The 19672-nt window shown below is 45.5% G+C and overlaps 1 protein-coding gene, 3 non-coding genes and 1 pseudogene across 4 annotated transcripts; 2 read left to right on the top strand and 3 right to left on the bottom strand.

The window, feature by feature from the left end:
• Window positions 1–2300: 2300 nt before the first annotated feature.
• On the bottom strand, window positions 2301–2371 carry trnaa-ugc (transfer RNA alanine (anticodon UGC)). The gene has a single exon. It is a non-coding gene; the product is annotated as a tRNA-Ala (tRNA).
• Window positions 2372–8684: 6313 nt separating this feature from the next.
• LOC148667309 (histone H4-like) lies at window positions 8685–8990 on the top strand. Its single transcript, XM_088632664.1, has one exon. It carries the CDS (start codon window positions 8685–8687, stop codon window positions 8988–8990), a length of 306 nt encoding a protein of 101 aa, XP_088488790.1.
• A 300-nt stretch (window positions 8991–9290) lies between these two features.
• On the bottom strand, window positions 9291–9346 carry LOC148667308 (U7 small nuclear RNA). The gene has a single exon (XR_015938960.1). It is a non-coding gene; the product is annotated as a U7 small nuclear RNA (small nuclear RNA).
• Window positions 9347–17650: 8304 nt separating this feature from the next.
• Window positions 17651–17815, top strand: LOC148667307 (U1 spliceosomal RNA). Its single transcript, XR_015938784.1, has one exon. It is a non-coding gene; the product is annotated as a U1 spliceosomal RNA (small nuclear RNA).
• A 622-nt stretch (window positions 17816–18437) lies between these two features.
• Window positions 18438–18567, bottom strand: LOC148667306 (5S ribosomal RNA; annotated as a pseudogene).
• Window positions 18568–19672: the final 1105 nt, after the last annotated feature.

The raw sequence follows: 19672 nt of genomic DNA, 5'->3' as shown, positions 1-19672 counted from the left end.
ATTTCTTAGCCCAAGAAGTGATTCCTGTTTCATTTTCTATTCACCAGTTCGATTTGCATTACGCTCCTCAAACCTCAAAACCGAATAACAAACGCTAATCAAAGTTGCACAAGGGCTACACTACTTTGCCCCGTCTAAATACCATAATGTGAAATTAAGAAACAGCAGTATTTTGACAAAGTGCGGTCTTCAAACAGTAAACGCTCAAGTGTTTATATTTACTTGTGAGCAGACCAACCTTGATTTAGGAAAGCCTTTGCTCGCCCCTTGCTTTAACAACGATATCTGAATTGAGCCCCAAAGTGGTAAGAAAGCTGAATTACACAAAGCACATAAGACATTGGGTTGTCACTGTATGCTATCACGTCCTGCTTGCACTGTCCTACTAAAAGATTAGAGGGATCAGAAAGGACACAAATGACCCTTGAATCCACAATTCTGAACTTAAGGGTAACCAGCTCTACCGACTGCACCTCTCTTGCTCCTACATTACAACAGTGATATTACTAGCGTTGGTTGAACATGGTATAGTAGGCTGACAGCTGAAACACATGGCTCACAAGCAGTGACAGAACCATTATCATATATCACTGCAGCATATTGGTTTGGGAACAGGAGTAACTATCCCATGTAAACATGTATGCCTCCATTAACATCGTATAGTAGGTGGACTTTTGGGCTATGAGGGTTCAAACCCTGTCCATGCTTCTTCATTCTGCGCCACGTTTCTTTATCTAGGTCTTCAAATTACTTTGCAAAACATTGGTTCTTGTTACTCTTTCTCTTAAGCGGAAGATTGGTAGTTCAAGCCAACCTAGAGGAGCTCGTCTTGTGATTCCCATGTAAGCATAATATCTGCTCAAACTCGATTATTGTTCTCAGTGACACCTTAAACATCTTGATATTTGCAAGAAATGCAAATATTGTGCACGTTTCAAGTTACAAGAAGTAATCAATTTAGTACTTAAGTGAATATGATCTAGAATGCTCAATAATGACCAACATCAGCAGCTTCCAAGAAATTAATTAAAATTTGATCTTCATACTCACCTTGCATTCTCAGCTATAATACTTCAAAATTACAGTGTAGATTTGGTGGAGAACTTCACAAGCATTATTAGGTTTGGACTGTACAATTGTATTTTAATATCTTGGTATATGTACCTTCATTTTAATATACATGTAACCATAAATGCTGTTTAGTATATTGTACTTTTGTTGTACTTTTTACAACATTTTACCTGTGGACCCAAGGGGACTGTTATATCTTGTGATACATGCAAGACATCTGTAAAAGAAGGTGAAATTTTAATAAAATTGGTGATTAAAAGAAAACCACAACTTGTATGATATTATCCCTCGATATCAAAGATCAATTGAAGGATTTGAAGAAACTATCAAAGAAACAACAGCAATACCAGATGATTTGGGTTTTGAACCAATGATTACACCTCAATAATCAATTCATCCTCAAAAAAAGAAGAGACAGGCATGTTTTGAGCCTCATAATGATCCTCTTCTGGATCCACAAGAAACGTGTTTTGGATGTACTTATAACTTCCATCAAAGAGAGATCTCATCAGTTGCATGCAATTGAAACTTTTGACTTTTTGGATGGTATTGAAAATATTTTTTAAAAATAAAATAAACAATTTTCCAAAGAAGATCTCATGAAGTATTGCCAGGATCTATTCTTAGCGTTTGGTAGTGATAACACTGCTGATATTGATGGGGTAGAAACGTACGATGCTTTGACAGGATTTCTGAAGCGAGAAGTCCTAGAACACCGCCTATAAATGAGCTAGGATTCATACCAAGAAATACTTTTTGTATATTGTTCACAAGAAAGTAAACATTATTTTATTTCATAAACTATAAAACATGAAGAGAGTTTACAGGTCATATCCTTCGCTTTGTCTTTTAACTTAAGCATTCAGGATCCAAGCCTCTGTGCGGATGGTTGTGTTTCTCTTGTAATATCTTGTAATCATCAAAAGTTGTTGTTTAGTCCTTTAGTCCTTCAAGAAATCCCGGGTGAGATTCAACAGGTGTCTTCTTCAACAGCCACGACAAGTGTGGAGACGTTCTCTGGATTTCCTGAAGATGATGTTAAATTAGTTCAAATCATTTGTTGTAGTTAACAGAACTAAATGCTTTGGAGGTACATTTAAAACAGCAGAGCAACACTGTAGCATTTCGTGTGTGACTGAACTTAATTGTGTAAACCTGGATCTCTATGAACATGAGCAAAGAGATCTCACTCAGCAGATTTCGATGTGAGCAAAGTAATATAAAGCACTTGGAGATGCCAGGGATTGAACCTGGGACCTCATACATGCAAAGCATGCACTCTACCACTGAGCTACATCACACACGCACACATTTTCTGTACAACTCCAGTGATAAAGCTCTGTAAATATTGTAGAAGAACCTAAAGGGGTGAAACAACGCTCCAACCACAGTAATGGTAACAGGAAGGATCGTGTTCTTATTTAATGTCCTTTTGAGATGCCTTGTCGATGCACACAGGCGTTAGAGCTGAATAATGTATTTTTAGTGATGTTTGTAAAGTAAGATGGAACATGTTATTTCTATACCAGGAAGAAAGGAGCAGACTCTTAAACTTTAAGAGACAGAAATGACACCTTATCATAGCTAACTAATTAAAACGACATCACAACAAAAGAGTCGAGCCTTGAATGAATCAAATTAGTTTTCATTGGATGTCTGTGTCTTCATAAGTTTGTAGGTGAGAGAGAGGTTTGCGAAAATGTGCAGGTGCTTCTTAGAAGTGTGTTGGTGGAACAGGGGCCTTCCAAATAATTGAGCTGGGTTTGATCAAGGCCAGTGCATCCCCAAATCTTTTCAAGATAATCTGTCATCCGGTAACATCTTTTGAAACTAGCATTCGAGGTAGGAAGCGTGTTCTTAAACACCAAAAAGTCCAATAAGGAAAAAGCAGACCTCTGGACACAAGATGGCAGTGCGATATTAGAATTCCTGTGTTCTTGACGGATTCAGACTCCTTCTCAGATGTCCTTGCTCGACAACTAACTTTGTAGTTGAGGAAGAGCAGCTCGGAAAATACCCACTCAACAAGTGAGTGCATTGGTTGCAAGGAGCTGTTTTTTTTTTCCTCGCAGTAATCATTATTAACCAGAAACAGCAGCACAGGAAGGTCACATTTGTGATTATGTCACTTCTCTGCTTCAGCAAGGTCAATAAAAGACTCTGAAAGTAGTAAAGCAAAACTGAACTCAAAATCATATTAGGAATTCTGAGCGATATCTCCATACAGGTAATCCAACAGAACGTTGAAATATTTGAATATCATCTCTCTGTATATTGCCCTGCTTTTAACCCAGAGTAAAACTATTGGATTGAAGGAATGCTAACCGCTGGGTTAAAATGTATAGTTGTTATTTGGAGAAATCTGTAAACTCGTGATCTTATATGTTTTAAAAGACAGCACAGGAAAAAACAGTCCTGATTATTTTCCGGAGACGGAGCACTGATGACCTATCCGAGCTAATTGATAAAACCCACCCAGTGGATACTCTAGCAGAACGTCAAAGAACATTCACCTTTGTATCCAAAGAAACCACAGGAACAACATCAGGAAGCACAATCAATTCCCCTTTTAAATCTTTCCTGTAAGGTATGCTATGTGAATTCATGAAGTTAATCCTCTGATCTCTTTTGATCATGAACAAAGTACTTCTAATGGAGCGCTATGTTCAAAAATTTAATAAGCTTTACCCCTGCCAACGATTCGGCGTGAAGACAGACAAAAGCAGCTCACCACCACAGCCAATATTAAATGTACTTGCCGGTACACTATCATGTGCACTGCCTCAAAAGTGATCTCGGCAGATGTTGTTCCCTACATAAAGCTGAACGTGCCAAAGAGAATTTCTGTTGAGAAAACAAAATATTTTTTCTGCCTTGATGTCAAGCCTGTCTTTTAGAAAGTCTATCTCTAAACACGTCCCGCAGCCTAACAAAAAGCGTTTTTACTGATCGTATTGCAGGTCTTAAAACATTAACATTTGGCAGCAGTGGGATTCAAACCCACGCCCCCAGAGAGACTGGAGCCCAAATTCCAGTGCCTTAGACTGCTCGGCTACACTACTGTACCTTCCTCCCTATCCATCTTCCTCACATTGCTGACTTGGACTGGGGGTCTTCAGCTCTTGTCGTCGGATCTAATGATATCATGTGGAAGTGACTGCACCTTCATCTTCCGAGATGCTTTCAATAGCACAAACGCTACTTTCACCGGCCCAAACATAGCAATAACGAAGGAGGTGGGTTTCATCCTTTGTGCTGTTTGTAGGGGCGCAACTCTACGGTGATCTACTGACTTGAAGAGCAAAAATCAAAATCCTCTGCTACTACTATTGCTTTTTTCATAGTTTCTTCAAATCTTTCATTTGAACGTAGATTTTGAAGGATATTGATGATAATACCACATAAATTGTGGTTTTCTTGTGATCGCCAATTTTATTCAAATACCAGCCTTTTTTACAGTTCCTTGCGTGTTTCACAAGGTATAATAGCCCTCCTCGCATCCTCAGCTAACATTTTAAAATTACAATAGATTATACAGCATGCATGTTTACATTTATATTAAAATTAAAGTAAATATACAAGAATACATACAGTGCTAACCCAATAATTCTTGTCAGGTTCTCCAACAAATCTGCGTTGTTACTTTAACATGTTTCAGCTGAGGGTGCAACAGGAGTATAAATGAATTTTCACACCAGCCATTCAAAGACCAAATTCCATGAGTGAACATTATTTTCTCAGAAGTTGCCGGCATTGGACTTTGCCGGTGGTATTGAATTATGTCCACAACTGTTGTAGTAGTTCCTTCTTGAAATTCGACACGTGCAAAGCACTCGTAATATCATAAGTGTTAAAGTTCACTGAGTCTATTCGAGTCATGGTGTGTATCCCTGCCTATCATTGGGAGACGGGTAGCTTTTTTACACTCAGATTCCAATCTTCAATGCTTTGTGTGAGAGCTTACATAACTTTCAGTTTCTCACATTTTCTGACGACTGTTCCAAAGGGGCACCCTGTCAATTCCGAATACTTTTCAAAAATCTGCCTACATGTTTGATTATTGTCATTTCATTTCGAAAAAGTTCAATATTGATCATAACTAAAGAAAATAATGATCACGAACAAAAAAGGGATAAAGATGCGAGTCGATCTTGAATCACAGCTGGGTGACACGGGCTTCTGTTCTGATATGGTTGTATGAGAAACAGGAGGAATCGCCAATCTCCTATAGAACATGAGTTGAATCAGGAGTGAGAAATTTCGTATACTCGTGCATATGTCAACGCCTGACCTACATCGTAAAACTAACATTAAGTTGTCAGAGACATTCATTTATATACAAACAAGAGACAGACCAAGTAATAATTCTACATTAGTTCAGGTGGGTAAACCTGAACTAACTAACTAATAAACCTATTAATAATTCTACATTAACGTGTCCTACACTGATCAGACTAATTGACATGGTCTGATTCAGAGCCTGTGCAGTTCGTGCTAATTACAACAAGGACAGTTCTGAACCCTCATCACCGAACTGAGCACAAGTTCAGCTGTTCTCCAGTTTTGTTACGCATGGTTTTTCATTGCAATTGAGTTCAGAGCTGGAGCTGAACTCCAGACAGTACAGTGTTTTGTGTAAGTTGTCGAAATTTCGAATGAGGCTGCAGACAACTTACCCAAAGTGTTTTCTATAGCTTTCAGGTGCAGTTCATTTATATAAAAGAATGTAAGTGGTATAAACTCAACAAGCCAGACGGCAGTCGAACCTATAATTTTCTGAGACGAGGCCTGACGCGTTATTCATTACGTCACTGACCCTGCTATTGCAGGGCTAAAAAAACACGTTTTCTACATTTTTGTCTGTTTAAAAATCACTCTAAAAAAGACAAAGGGTTTGTGTGTCGCGCTAAAATTCCGCTTCATTTCGAACGCAAATAAAAACCGTTTTGTTCCAAGAAATCATACATTTGTCACATCCTTCATACTATACTTCACTCTTGTATTTGTAAAGCATTTTGATTTAAACTGAACAATATATGAAAGGTTTCATCTATACACTTACACATAATAAGTATACGAATAAATACTCGGAAGAAGCTGCAGCTCAGGTATTAGAGAGATTTAAAATCAGATCGGAGGATTTAGAGTCCAGAGTGAAAACCAACAGCTGACACAGGTCTTTTATAGAACCGTTTTGATTTCCTCTACTTTGTCCCCGTGACGTCATTGTCCTGCTCGCAGCCGAGCCCGACACACATCTGGTTTTTGTCGCTGGGCGCACACCCTGCGGTCCATGCGGGTCCTAATACCCCAGTACAATGACAGGGACACTAAACTGTAAACAGGTGCCGTCCTTCGGCTGAGACGTAAAACCGAGGTCCTGACTCTCTGTGATCATTTAGGAGAATGGTGGTGGTGGAGGGGAGTCCCCATTACCTGTAAAGCGCATTGAGTGGAGTATCCAGAACAGCGCTATATAAGTGTAAGCAATAATGATTATTATAATTATAATGTAAAATGCAATAAGAAAAATCAAACTTTGATTCAAAATAGATTAATGTAAAAACTGATAAAGCTAAAGCTTTTTTCAGTGCTATATCTACTTTTTTTTAAAAAAGCGAAGTCTGTCGCGATTGTGAGAGTTAGAGAATGTGTTCCAGCGGGTGCCTTCATATCATGAGCGTCAGTCTCGCCCGTAGCTGCGAGAAGGTTAAAAGCGCACAAGTGATCTGTAGACGATGTTCGGGGAAGAAATAATTCTGTTTTCAGCACAGGGAGTGAGAATGAGCTCAGCCCGGCTCCCAGCAGAATCCATTCTGGTTTGGTTATTGTTAGACTGTGCGTCTGAGGCTCTTTGGATCGCAACGTAAAAAAAACAATTGCTCACATCGTGTGACTTCCACGACAGGAAGGAAAGATATCACTTTAAAAAATCAGAACTGAAGATTTGGATCCTGTGCCTCAACTTAAAAATAAACAGAGTTTAACGACAGGAAATTGATTCCAGTTGTCAGATCACGTATACGCATACCTTAGCTTTGTGCAACAACCTGAAACTTTCAGGTACCATAAATAATATTATTGCTAAACATATGCCATTCTAATCTGCAAGCGACCAGAATATAGAATACAAATTTTTGTATAAAAATGCATTAAGTCCTGTTCTACACCTGCATGCTTTGGAAGCACTGGCCTACCTATATCAAAATATCAGATTGTGTTTCTGCAACATTTCGTGCATAGTACGCCATTTTATCTAAAACAGTCACAACGAGGGCTTTACATGCAGTCTGGGGTATTTTCCCCTTTTATATTTTTGCCACTTTATATCAAACCTGTTATACTCCCAGAAGTGCACAGTAGCTTGTACTTAATAAAAATGTACAATTCACCGCTGGTATAAACAGATGTGTGCCGTGTTTGCCTTTGTAAGCATTTGTTTAAAAAATAAGTTCACAATACGATAAAAACACAGAAAGCACAAACTTTATAATACAACGATACAAAATCAATACCAAATCATTATGCCAATTAAGTAACTATCCTTTGAAAACAGAGAACACCTTTATATCTACAAAAAACTTGACATTTGTATGTATTTTTGAATTACAAAGCAGACAGTGTAGTCCCTTAATTCAAAGATCAGATCTTGGCCAAAACAAGACAATCAGACGTGGGCTGAATTTGGAACAGGAGCCTTTGCTTCGTCGATTATTGAGCTTTTGATCAATGTCTGAATAAAACAGATTTGCTTTTTTAACTCTTTGATTAAAGTACACGAAAAGCACCTTCCTTCAAACCAGCGACCTAAGGATTCCCTGCTGACTCCACTACAGTCCCCCGCTCTACCAACTGAGCTATCAAAGGGATGCTGCAGCATCGCTCTCTGGCACATACTGCCCAATGAAGTAAAATGTGAAATGGGTGATTTAAGTCCCACTTCGAAATCAAGTTTCCAACTCGTTTCCTTAGTCTCATTTACCTTGAATTTAAGCCACGAACCAGGATTCTACTGTATAAACTTCCAGGGATATTACAAAATGTTTGATGGGGCATCAATCATTCCAGGCGGAAATTGATTCCTTTTTTTTCTCGAGGGATCATATTAAACATTTCATTAGTATCGAGAGGAGGATCACCAGTAGACACAAAACAACCAGTTTCTTTCTGTCTTTATTAGAAAGTAGCGTTTGTGCTACATTAATAATATTTTCGTGGAAATAAAGAAGTTGTAAATTTTAAAAATTTATAATTGAATCGAAATGTGGTTTTGAGTTAAATATTAGCGTGTTCATGTAATTAGTTTGTGTTTGTCATTACTATATATATTGCCATGTTACTAGAATTTGTAACTGAAGTTTACTAGTTGTGTTTTTTATGATGATTAGACATTTGAATACAATATTGTATATAATGTATAATTTGAACTACATATTGTTCAGGTGTGAATAATTGTATATTTTAAGAATACATTTCTAAAACAAATCATTGGCTTTATTTACTAGTTTCTACACCTATAAAATTCTTTGATGTATAATAGACATCAAAGAAAGATGTCTATTATACATCAAAGATGAGCAGTGTGTGTCGTGTTCACAGCTGATAACTAGAAGATGTCTGGAAGAGGCAAAGGCGGAAAGGGACTCGGGAAAGGAGGTGCTAAGTGTCACCGTAAGGTTCTCCGCGACAACATCCAGGGAATCACCAAGCCCGCCATCCGCCGCCTGGCTCGCCGTGGGGGAGTGAAGCGGATCTCCAGGCTGAACTACGAGGAGACCCGCGGGGTGCTGAAGGTGTTCCTGGAGAATGTCACCTGCACCGAGCACGCCAAGCACGCCAAGAGGAAGACCGTCACCGCCATGGACGTGGTGTACGCACTGAAGCGCCAGGGACGCACCCTGTACGGCTTCGGAGGCTAAACAGGAGCGGAGCTTCACTACCGGACCCCGACTTATAAACCCAAGTGACCCAGTGACATTTGTCACTGCTGAGGTTGCTTTATGGGTCTATTTTCTATACTGTGCTGATCAATTGGAAATCAAATGGCAAAAAAGACCCGTTCCCACACCTAAGGTCAAATATTAGGAATCAAAACTGCTCGAGTGTATGGAAGCACACAGCTTTATCAAGATTTCCAAGTGCAAGATCTTTTTATTCATAAAAGACCCTATTTATGTTGTATGAGAAATATTAATACAGAATCTTTTTTCACCAAATAAATGGGCTTCCTGACTTCAGAAAGCCTTCTAGACAAATACTAAAAGAGCAAAAATTCAATTTGGTAAATGAAATGAAAACACATACCCTACCAAAACTTGAGTATAGGCCATTCAGGATGATAATCCAAAACCATTTATAATTCAACAAATAAAACCTGTAAACTGGTAATCACCACTTATCATAAAAAAATAAGTAGCAATACACAGTAGGGGACTCTTGGGTGCAAGTTAAATCCATGCAAGAAGGGGTTTAGTGTTATATTTCCAAATCAGATATGCAAATGAGAGATCTGGCCCAGCCAATCTCAAAGCTCCCTTGGTCTGGAATGGAGCTGCTCCCCTCTTCTAGTTATTCACACTGGAGTTAGGTTACATATTAGCACATTTCATCTAACAGTTGCTCCAGAAACAAAAAACGTAAACAAATGACCTGGAATGTGACCACACCTATGAGAATGTAGTTCAACAGATAACTTGTAAACCTCATCATAAGATTTTTTTGTTCTACAAAATATACTTTATTCCGCAAAAAAACACCTCAAAAGGAACATCTCACACATATTAACACTCCATGTAATAAAAAACAACGGCGGAGCGGAGATTGATTGTCCGTTATCAATCTTTGCAAGTGGGGGCGGATTTGTGCAATTAAGAGAGTCCCTCCAAACCTACCACTCGCTATTGTCCTTTAATCCCTGTATAGGGCCCAAAGTTCTTTCCAGCGCTCCCTCACCGTGGGGAAACCCCATTTGCCGACGTTGCGCTTCGTCTTCCTCCTGAGGTCCACCAGGATCCTCTCCTGCATCTCCCTCGCCCCCCACTTTATGTTGTGCCAGATGAGAGTGTTCCTCGCCTTCCACAGTCCTTGTTTTGTGAGGGACAGCAGCAGCCCCCGCAGGTCCTGTGTCCCCTTGTCCAGTCCGGTGGGTGCCAGCCCCCAGCAGAATGTACTGGTAACTGAGCACCGCACCTGTTCCCAGGAGTTGCATAATGCTGTCCATTCTGCCCCACACCGCCTTGGCGAAGGGGCAGCTCCAGAACACGTGCTCCTGAGTCTCCTCGACAAAACACGTGTTCCGGGGGCAATGCGGATTCCTGGAGATCGAGTGTCTGTAGAGGACCTTTCTGGTAGCCAGTCTCTTGTGTACAGCCATCCAGTTGAGGTCCTTCAGTTGGTTGTCAAGTTCTTTGGGCTGTGTCCTTTCCCAGACTTGTCTGGGAACCTGCAGCCTTTCGTCAGTGACCAAATGCCCCCTCACCTCTTTGTACAGGGCTCTGTGGTTGGTGCAGAGCTCTGGCTGTCTCGTGGCCTCGTACCTCCTGCTCCACTTGACAGCGTGGATGTAGAACTCCGGTTGCATCTCTGCCTTGGGCCCAGTGTTTGACCACTGGACCAAGTGCCTCATTGGGACGGAGAGCCACAGCCTGACAAAGTACTGGTACTTGTGGCCGATGGGCTCCCACAGCGCCCGACAGAGCTTGCAGTAGACGATGCAGTCGAGTTTCAGGGGGAAATGTGGGACATCTCGACCCCCTTCCTCGACCGGCAGAAACATCCGGTTTCTCGTGATGTACTCGTACTTGCCGCCCCAGACGAAGCCAAAGATCATCCCTTGCAGCGCTTGTCTGAGTCTGGCCGGCAGAGGGTACACCACCGCCAGGTAAACCAAAGCCGGCAGGACGTCTGCTTTCAACACCATCACTTTCCCTGTGTAGGACAGCGACCGCGTTTTCCACAGACCCAGCTTCGCCTTCACCTTGGCGATCCTCTTGGTCCAGTGTTTGGTCTCGTTGTCCTGGCTCTGGAAGGAAACCCCCAGTATTTTGAGGGGCTCCGTGCAGAGCTCGAGACCCTCCGGCGCCGTCGTCCTATGCTTCCAGGGCCCTAAGAACTTCAGTTTGCTCTTTCGGTGGTTGGTTTCGACCCCGAGGCTCTGGAGTATTGCTCCATGACCTGCAGGGCCCTCCTCAACCCCCTGTCCGACCTCAGGAACAGCGTCGTGTCGTCGGCTTACTGGGAGATCTTCAGGGTTTCCCCCGCGCCTCCCGGTATCTCCAAGTTCTCGTCACACCGTCTCTGCTAAGGGCTCTTGAAGAGCAGGGAGATGATGCCCTCCCTCATGGTGTCTCTGAGTTTCCCCGGGGGAAGATCTCCTGCGCCACTTCCACCAGATCTGCCGCCAGGGTGTCCCAGAAGCAGGTGTAGAATTCCTTGGGGAGTCCATCCGGCCCTGGCACCTTGCCATTCTCCATGGACAAGAGTGCCGCCTTCAGCTCCTCGGCCGCGATCGGACCCTCCAAGTCCTCCCTCACCTCCTCCGGTACTCGTGCCTTCAGCTCCTCCAGAAAAGCATCACCTGTCTCCACCTCCGTCTGCTTTTCTGAAAAGAGCTCCGTGTAGAAAGCGGTGGCCGCTTCTACCATGTCGCTCTCGTCCAGCATTTCCTCTCCATCTCCCCGTCTCAGGCCGTGGATCACCCTCTTTATCTGGGCTCCTCGGACCTGATTGAGTTTGCGGAGCCTCTCCTTCAGGTCCTGTGCCCGGGCTGAATTGAAGGCTCCTCCCCCGTTAGCCGAGCTGTACTCCTCCTCTAGTTGTCTCTGGAGTCGTGCAGCTTCCTTCCTCTCCCTGGCCGCCTTCCGTCTGCAGTACGTCTGCGCCAGGGTTCGGGTCCTGTCTTTCACTGACTCCCACCATTCCACCATGGAGCTGTAGCCGTCTCTCAGATCGACCCAGCTCGCGTAGTCTTTACGGAACAGTGCCTTGAAGTCGTCTTCCTCCAGTATCTCCCGGTTCAGCTTCCAGTACCCACGACCGAATGCCGGCAGGTTGGTGTCAGCCACCACCGTCAAGCGCTCGTGGTTGGAATACCACGCCGGGGACACCGTCGCCGACTCCAGGGAGCAGGTTGTGTGCAGAAAGATGTAGTCCAGGCGGCTGCACACTCCCCGGGAGTTTTTCCATGTCGTTCCGGCGTCGTTAGGGCGGCACCGTCTGAAGCCGTCTACTAGGGAGAACTGCTTGAGTAGTGACCCCAGCTCTGCCGAGCTAGCGTCGCTCCCCTTCTCCCGGTCGACGTTGTAGTCCCCGCAAAGCACCACCTGTCTGTTGGTGGTGCAGCAGCTGGCCAGGTCAGCAAACACTTCCTTCCGGATAGAGGGTTCTGTTGGAGCATAGATGTTAATTGCTCTCAACTTCTGCCCCCTCCAGTCGATGTCTGCGACCAGGATCCGGCCCTGCACCACCGAGAAGGAGGAAACCAGCGTCATCTCTGGGTTTCCGAGGAGGATTCCCACTCCGGGAGAGTGGACCCCTCCTACGCTCCAGCATGATTCTCCCTTCGTCCATTCCCTGGTGAATGTCAGCTTGTCTCTTTCATCCTTCAGGTGGACCTCCTGTAAGAAACAAATTGAGAAAAACTTTGAGGACAGATCATGAAAGACTCCCCGTCTTTTCAACGGGTCTATTAGCCCTCTCACGTTAGTTGTTAGAAAGGTAAGTTTCACAATCATGATTAAACAAGTGAAAGTTGAACCTCCTCTCTTTGTGCTTACAGTGGAAAACTTGGGAGTCTACATCTGGGCACTGTTTAGCCTAGATGTAACTCCTCTCGTTCGGGTCCTGGGGGGAATATGCTGGGCTCCCTCCAGGTCTCGCTGGGGACTGAAAGGTAAACATGCTGGACAGGTCCAGCCCTACCATCAGTCCCGGCTCCAGGGCGGCTTCAAAGTAATCCTCGTCTTCCTTGAGGATACTCTCCACCACCGCTTCGGGAAGGCTTTTTTCTTCCCCTTCTTTAGGAGTTTCGGGGACCTCCAGTTGCTCCTGGCATTGGGGGAGGGGGGCTCCACTTCCTGGGCTGTCTCTTCGTGTTGTTCATGGGCCTCGGGGGAGGGGGTTACCTCTTCCTGGGCTGCCTCCTCCTGTTGTCCATGGGACTCGGTGGAGGGGGGTTCTGTTTCCTGGGCTGTCACTTCCTGTCATCTTTGGGCCTCGGGGGGGAGGGTTTCCATTTCCTGGGCTGCCTCCTCCGGTTGTTCCTGGGCCTCGGGGGAAGAAAGTTTCGTTTCCTCTAGGACGAGGAAATGGTTCTCCCTTACCACTCTTTTCTTTTGTCCTTCCGAAGGTGGATCCGCCCTGCATCTCTTCTCCCGCTTTCTCTTTCCCTTCTTGCTGGGAGTTATTAGTGCCCTTTCTCCGGTCAGCCATTTTGTCCGTCGTCCTGGCAGCCATCTTGTGGCACTGGTGCGGCTGGGGGTGTGGCCTCGGCAGTTTCGGTTCTCTGCGGGGGAGGTGCGGGTTCTTTGTTCTCACCTCTCTCCCTTTGTCTTGAGACCAGGTTCTGCCAGCCGGCTTACCTTACCTTACCTTGGATTGGTGAAGGAGGTGTCCTTCGGCGCCGCATCCGTTGCACTTTTTGGCTGCCCGGCAGGTTTTTGCCAGGTGCCCCTCTTTGTTACAGTTGTGACATCTGACGATGTCACACGTGTTCTCCTTGTGGCATCCTGGGGTAGTAAAGGTACCCCCTGTCGGCTCCGATGTTGAAGCGGGCCGGGGGGTGCTGGAAACCGTCGACGCCTTCTGGGTCCTCTTTCAGGAGGACTCGGTACTGGCGTTTGCCATACCAGACGCCGCAACTGTCCCTGATCTCTTCCGAGTCTCAAGGAAGAAAGCAAGCACTGCGGGCAGGCCACGAGTACCTACTCCCAGCCAAGAGGCCAAGGAGGCGGAGCAAGAGAAAGGGGGAGGGGAGAGGAGAGAGCAGAGAGAGAGAACGTTGCTGCCGGATCCCACCCAGCTCAGCTGCTGCTTGGCCTTAACCCCCTAGGCTCAACCTAGGGCGATACCAGCTCAAGCACTCTTCAGAATCTTCGATCGCCTTCTAGAACTTTGGAAAGACAGGAACTGCGGGCATGCCATTTGAACTTGATCTTAGCCAAAAGGCCGATAAATTGGATTCCAGCTCACTGGCCCTGCAAAACTTAGTTCAAGACTTTAAACTCTCAGACACATATAGATGTATATATTCCACAACAGCAGGATATACGTGGTCAGGAAGGAATAGCAGCTCCAGAATTGACTATTGCTTTGTCTCAGAGAGCGTGAAAGTTGTTGGGGTCACTCTTCAGCCTGTCTTCTTCTCAGATCACCAAGCTTTAGGGTGTAGAGTGGAACTCCAGGGCGGGACTATCTTTGGCCCAGGCCTCTGGAAACTCAACACAAAGCTGCTAGAGAACGACGGGGTAGTATCCCGCTACAAGTAGTGCTAGCCAGGAAACAGAGGCAGCTGCAGCGTCTCTACACGATGCTGCACAGTGGCTTCAATGTGCTCGAGGATATCACCCTTTTAAAAAAGGACGTCCGGAGCATAGCCGAAGAAAGTAGTCGAGGAGTGCTGTTAAGAAGCAGAGTGCAGTTCTTGGAAGAAAATGAGAAGTGTACTTTTTTCAGGAAAGTGGTAGGCTCCAAGTCTGTCATGGAAAGTGTAGTTGATGAGGAGGGAAGAGAGAGAACAGAGCCGAGTGCTATCCTCTCCTGCATCGAGGCCTTCTACTCAAGACTGTACAGAGGTAAAGGATGAAGAAATTCATTTTTTTACCTCAAAGCTAGAAAACGTTTTGAGTGAAGAAGATAGGGAAGTACTTGAGAGGGATTTGACAGTAGAAGAGCTGAGACAGGCTATGGAGAGCTTACAGAAGGGGAAAACTCCGGGTGCTGACGGGCTCCCTAAGGAATTTTATTGCACCTTTTGGGATCTGCTTCAGGATCCGCTAATGCTCCTTTTCGAGGAAAGCTATAAGACAGAATTCCTGCCTGACTCCTTAAGAGAAGGCATTATCTCTCTCTTGTTTAAGAAAGGAGCAAAGAATGACATAAAGAACTGGAGACCCCTCAGCCTGTTAGGCGTGGACACTGAGATCCTGTCCAAAGCCCTTTTCCTGTGCCTACAAAATGTAGTGACCTCACTGGTAGGGAAAGACAGACTTGTGGGATAGCAGGACACCTGATGAGCGACAACCTGGCCTTGTTGAGGGATGTCTGTCTGTACTCAGAGGATCGCTCCCTCCCTCTGTGCATTTTAGGTGTAGACCTAGAAAAGGCCCTTGACCGCCTAAACCGGCAGTACTTAACATCGGTACTTGAGCACATGAAGTTTGGCCCCATCATGAGAAAGTGGATTAACCTGCTGTACACAGGTAGCAACAGCAGAGTAATGGTTAATGGCAATAGATCACGCCCCTTTGAAGTCTGTTCAGGGGTGATGCAGGGCTGCCCATTATCCCCCTTGTTATTCGTTTTGGCTATGGAGCCCTTAGCCTGTGCCTTGTGCCAGGATCAGGCCATTAATGGGATACCAGTGCCTGGAAGTGGGGGGGGAGAGGTAAAGACATCTCTATAAATGGATGACCTCACCCTGCTCCTCTCTGACAATGTCTCAATTAGCAGAGCTCTGCAGTGCTGTGATCGTTTCTCTTTGGCTTCCTCTGCAAAAATTAACAAATCTAAGAGTGAGATTTTTTATCAGAACTGGAGGGAGCCAAAAGAAGGGCATGATCTCAGGCTGCAAGAGAAGAGAATTAAGGTCCTGGGAGTGTATTTTGGAGAAAAGATGGGAACAGTAAATTGGCAGAACAAATTGCTAATCTTAAACAAAAAACTGATGCAATGGAAGGACCGAGACCTCACCATGACAGGGAAGGTGCTGGTCATCAAAACCCAGCTCTTGCCTATCTTGAATTTTCTGGCTTCTACCTTCCCAATCCCACACCGTGTTGCGGCGGTGCTGAGGAGATGGATGTTTCATTTTCTATGGGGTGGGAAGCAGGAAAGACTCAGAAGGGAAATAATATACAGGCCGCTACTCTCAGGGGGGAAGTCTGTCCCAGATATTACTACGAAGCTGCTGTGCATTTTCCTGGCCTTTGTGCTGAGAGGGTAGAGAGGCGTTCAGAGTGTGGGGTGTCAGACCCAAGCTGGATGTCCCACTCTCTGACACATGCCCTGCAATTTATGGGACAGTAAAAAGTTTTCTAAGATCTCACCCAATTGGCCATATTCCCCTCCGAGTTGTCAGCGTCCAAAAACTGGAAGATTTCGTTGCACCGCAGAAGAATAGGCAGACCCCTGTGGGCATTTTAACATCAGCCCAAACAAAGAAGGTGTGGAAACACACATCCTCTAAGTTTCTGTGCAACATTCACAGAGATTTAGCCTGGAGTGTCGTCCACCAGTGCTTACCGGTCCGAACTTTCTTGTACCGTAGGGGCCTCACCCACAGCCCTCTCTGCGTTAGGGTGGGCTGCGGCGAGGAGGAAACTGTGACCCATCTCCTGTGGTCCTGCTTTTTTGGTAAGGCCTTCTGGGCACAGTTTGAAGATTGGTTGCAAGCTCTCTCGCTCCAATTTACCCTGACCGCTGCTTTCGTCATATACGGCATCTCTCCTGTCAAACTTCCTCCTGACGTGTTTGACAGGATCTGGGCCGTGGTGAACAGTGGGAAAGACGCCCTGTGGAGAGTGAGGAACATGGGGCTGTTCAAAGGCATCGAGGTCCCAGTCAAGGCAGCAGGTAGCCTGGCCCTGTTCATCACCCGAAAGAACTATTACCTCAGAGATCTGTGGAGAGAAGGGAGGGAGGAAGCAAAAAATCTGTGGGAAATAGAGAGCATAGGTCAATATCTCAAGAAACTGTGAAAAACATTATCATGTTTAAGTAAAGAATGTGATTTGCACCAGAAAAAAAGAAAATTGTTGCCATGTTACTGTTACCGTGTCAAAATGTAATGAGATGTGATCATATATACTGTTTTAAGTATGTATATTAATGTAAAGCTTTCTGATTTGTGATGTCCTGAATTTTTTTTTTGAAAAGAAAATAAAGTTCTTAAAAATCGAAAATTGTAGGTGGAGTTGTTGAATTGTTTTCTTGTTTTGTGGAAGCAGTGTTTGTTTTGCAGTACACAACATGGCAACTTTTGGATCCCGCAAGAATGCTGTGCGTTTTGAGCTTTTGGATGATCTCTTCATGGATCGTCTGCAGTTCAGCAGAAAAGTGTTGCAGAAGGAACTTGGCTTTGAACCTCGGCACTTGGATTTCATCTTTGCTCTCCCAGGTCAGAAAGCATTTGAGGCTGTTTTTGCTACCTATTCTCTGTTTGAACAATGTGTGGATGTGTTTGAGGCAAAAAGAGGGGAAGTTCCTGCCCATGAGAAGATCAACTTGCAGCCCGACACAGAGAGAGAGGAAAACGGTGCATGTTATTATGTTCTCGGAACTGGCAAAGACGGAGGACATTCACACCTGGCTTAACCAGTACTGCACCGTCCACCATGGAACTGAGGTTAGAGATGTTGACGGTATAAAAACAGGAGCAGGGGAAATACCTTGATCAAGAAGGAGGTTCACCCAGAGCGAGGCTCGGCCATTGCACTCCGGCTGTGCTGACCCCTGTGAATTCCCCAAATGTGGGAATCTCGACTGCATAATTTCTGGTAGTGGGGGACTGCGTTCGCGCTCTCCCCTGATGTGCTTGGTCCAATATCAGATACGGAAGAGTTACGACACCACGAGCTGCGATAGGATCCCAGTTCGAAAGGAGTCAATGCCACTGCTGGTTCCCGGTTTCTTTTAGTTAGAGGTCCGGAGAAGCATTTCAAGCTGGTTACACTACTCCTTCCGGACATTCATTCCCTTTTCAAAGTCAGTCATTTTGCTGTAGTCTGCATTATTTAGGCTGATTATCGAGGTTAGCCTTTATTTGGTCATGGGGGCCTCGGTACTGTATGCTAATTCTCAAGACAGTTTCACCCGTTTTCTGATTGCTAGGTTCTGTACCAGTGCAGACATGTCAAACAGTGAATGGCTGTACCTCTATTGTATCCGTGCTCAATGAATGAAATCAGTAATAAATGAATATATGTATAGTTAAACGAAAAACAAGTGGTTTATCGACTCATCTTCATTTGCAGATTTAGAGGCAGCTTCGATATTCGTTTTACAAACGGGTTTTTTTTATATGGGTCACACACATGCCATAGCAACAAAACATCTCTAGAGATGAGGCTAAAGATCACCTTTCCATCCTCCAGGTTTTCCTCCCAAAGCCTACGGTACCAACGGCGACCCCTGCTGGCCAAGAGAGCAAAAGCTTGCAGCACCTGGTATTCCCAGGCGGTCTCCCATCCAAGTACCATCCAAGTACCAACCAGGCCCAACCCTGCTTAGCTTCTGAGATCAAACAAGATCGGGCACATTCAGGGTGGTGTGGCCGCAAGCAAAAGCCATGGTGCCTGACTCGCTACTTGAAGCTGTGTGTGGCTGGGGCTCCGTGCCCCCCAAGCGGGACTGAAGGATCGTTCGTGTGCAACTCTTTGGAAAGGAGCTTCTTTCCAAATCGCATTGCGTACCTGGATGTTGGCGAATGTGCTCCCTTGTGTTGGCTTGTCCCGCACTGGAGGAGAACAAACAAACTGCTCGGAGGAGCACAAGCCAAGTCTTCACAAGACAAAAACCTCCAGTGCACAGCACTCAAAACATTTCTGGGCTGTCGCGTGTTTATTTCAGCACAGAAAGCGCACCAGTCCAACACGTCGGCCGGGCGCGCGGCGCCTCCGCCCTCTTGTGGCCTTGCGGCGTCAGAGCAAGAGGCTCCTTCTCGCTGCCTTTCCGCTGTTGCAGAGCCCCGAGAGGGAACCTGGAGTGCACACTTTGTGGGGGGCGGGGGATCGCGTTCGCGCTCTGCCCCCAGTCTCTTGCGCGAGTACTAAATCTCACGGCGCCAGCCAGCGGCCAGGAGACAAGTACAATATCGAGGGACAGGGGGGCCTCGTCATTGATTGTTACATATGAGACGGGGATTAGGAGGAGACCCAGACTGATTGGTAAAGGGGAACACTAACACCAGAGTGACACCCCCGGCGTCTCTTTTTGAGAGACGCCCTGGGATTTCTGAATGGCCAAGGAGGGTTGGGACCTCGGTTTTACGCCTGCCCCGAAGGACGGCACCTGTTTGTGCAGAAGAGTGTCGCCATAAGGATGCTGGGGCATAAGAAAGCCACACAGACCGCAGGGTGAGCGCTCCCTACTGGTCCCAGTCACACCTCTTGCAGGAGCAGCAGCAACCTGAGCTTTTCCGGGGGGAATCTCCCATCCGGGTGCCGGCTAGGCTCACACCTGCTGGGCTGCCGTGGGTGAGCCCAGTCGAGAGTCGCAGGGTGAGATCTAGTCACCGGGGAGAAACGATACAAGCGACGGATTACTCTGCTCCCAGCACTTGAAAAGACAGACAAATGACTCATTCCCGTCGGAGCTGAATGAACCTGAATTCCCCCGCCCCGCTATGTTTGCTGTATTGTCTTTGAAGCCGGCCCCCGAGACGAGA

This window comes from Lepisosteus platostomus, chromosome 5 (genome assembly GCF_059453375.1).
Source record: "Lepisosteus platostomus isolate fLepPlt1 chromosome 5, fLepPlt1.hap1, whole genome shotgun sequence".
In the NCBI taxonomy this organism is placed as follows: Eukaryota; Metazoa; Chordata; class Actinopteri; order Semionotiformes; family Lepisosteidae; genus Lepisosteus; species Lepisosteus platostomus.
Note: the sequence above shows the minus strand (reverse complement) of the source record. Positions and strands in the feature narration are given on the sequence as shown.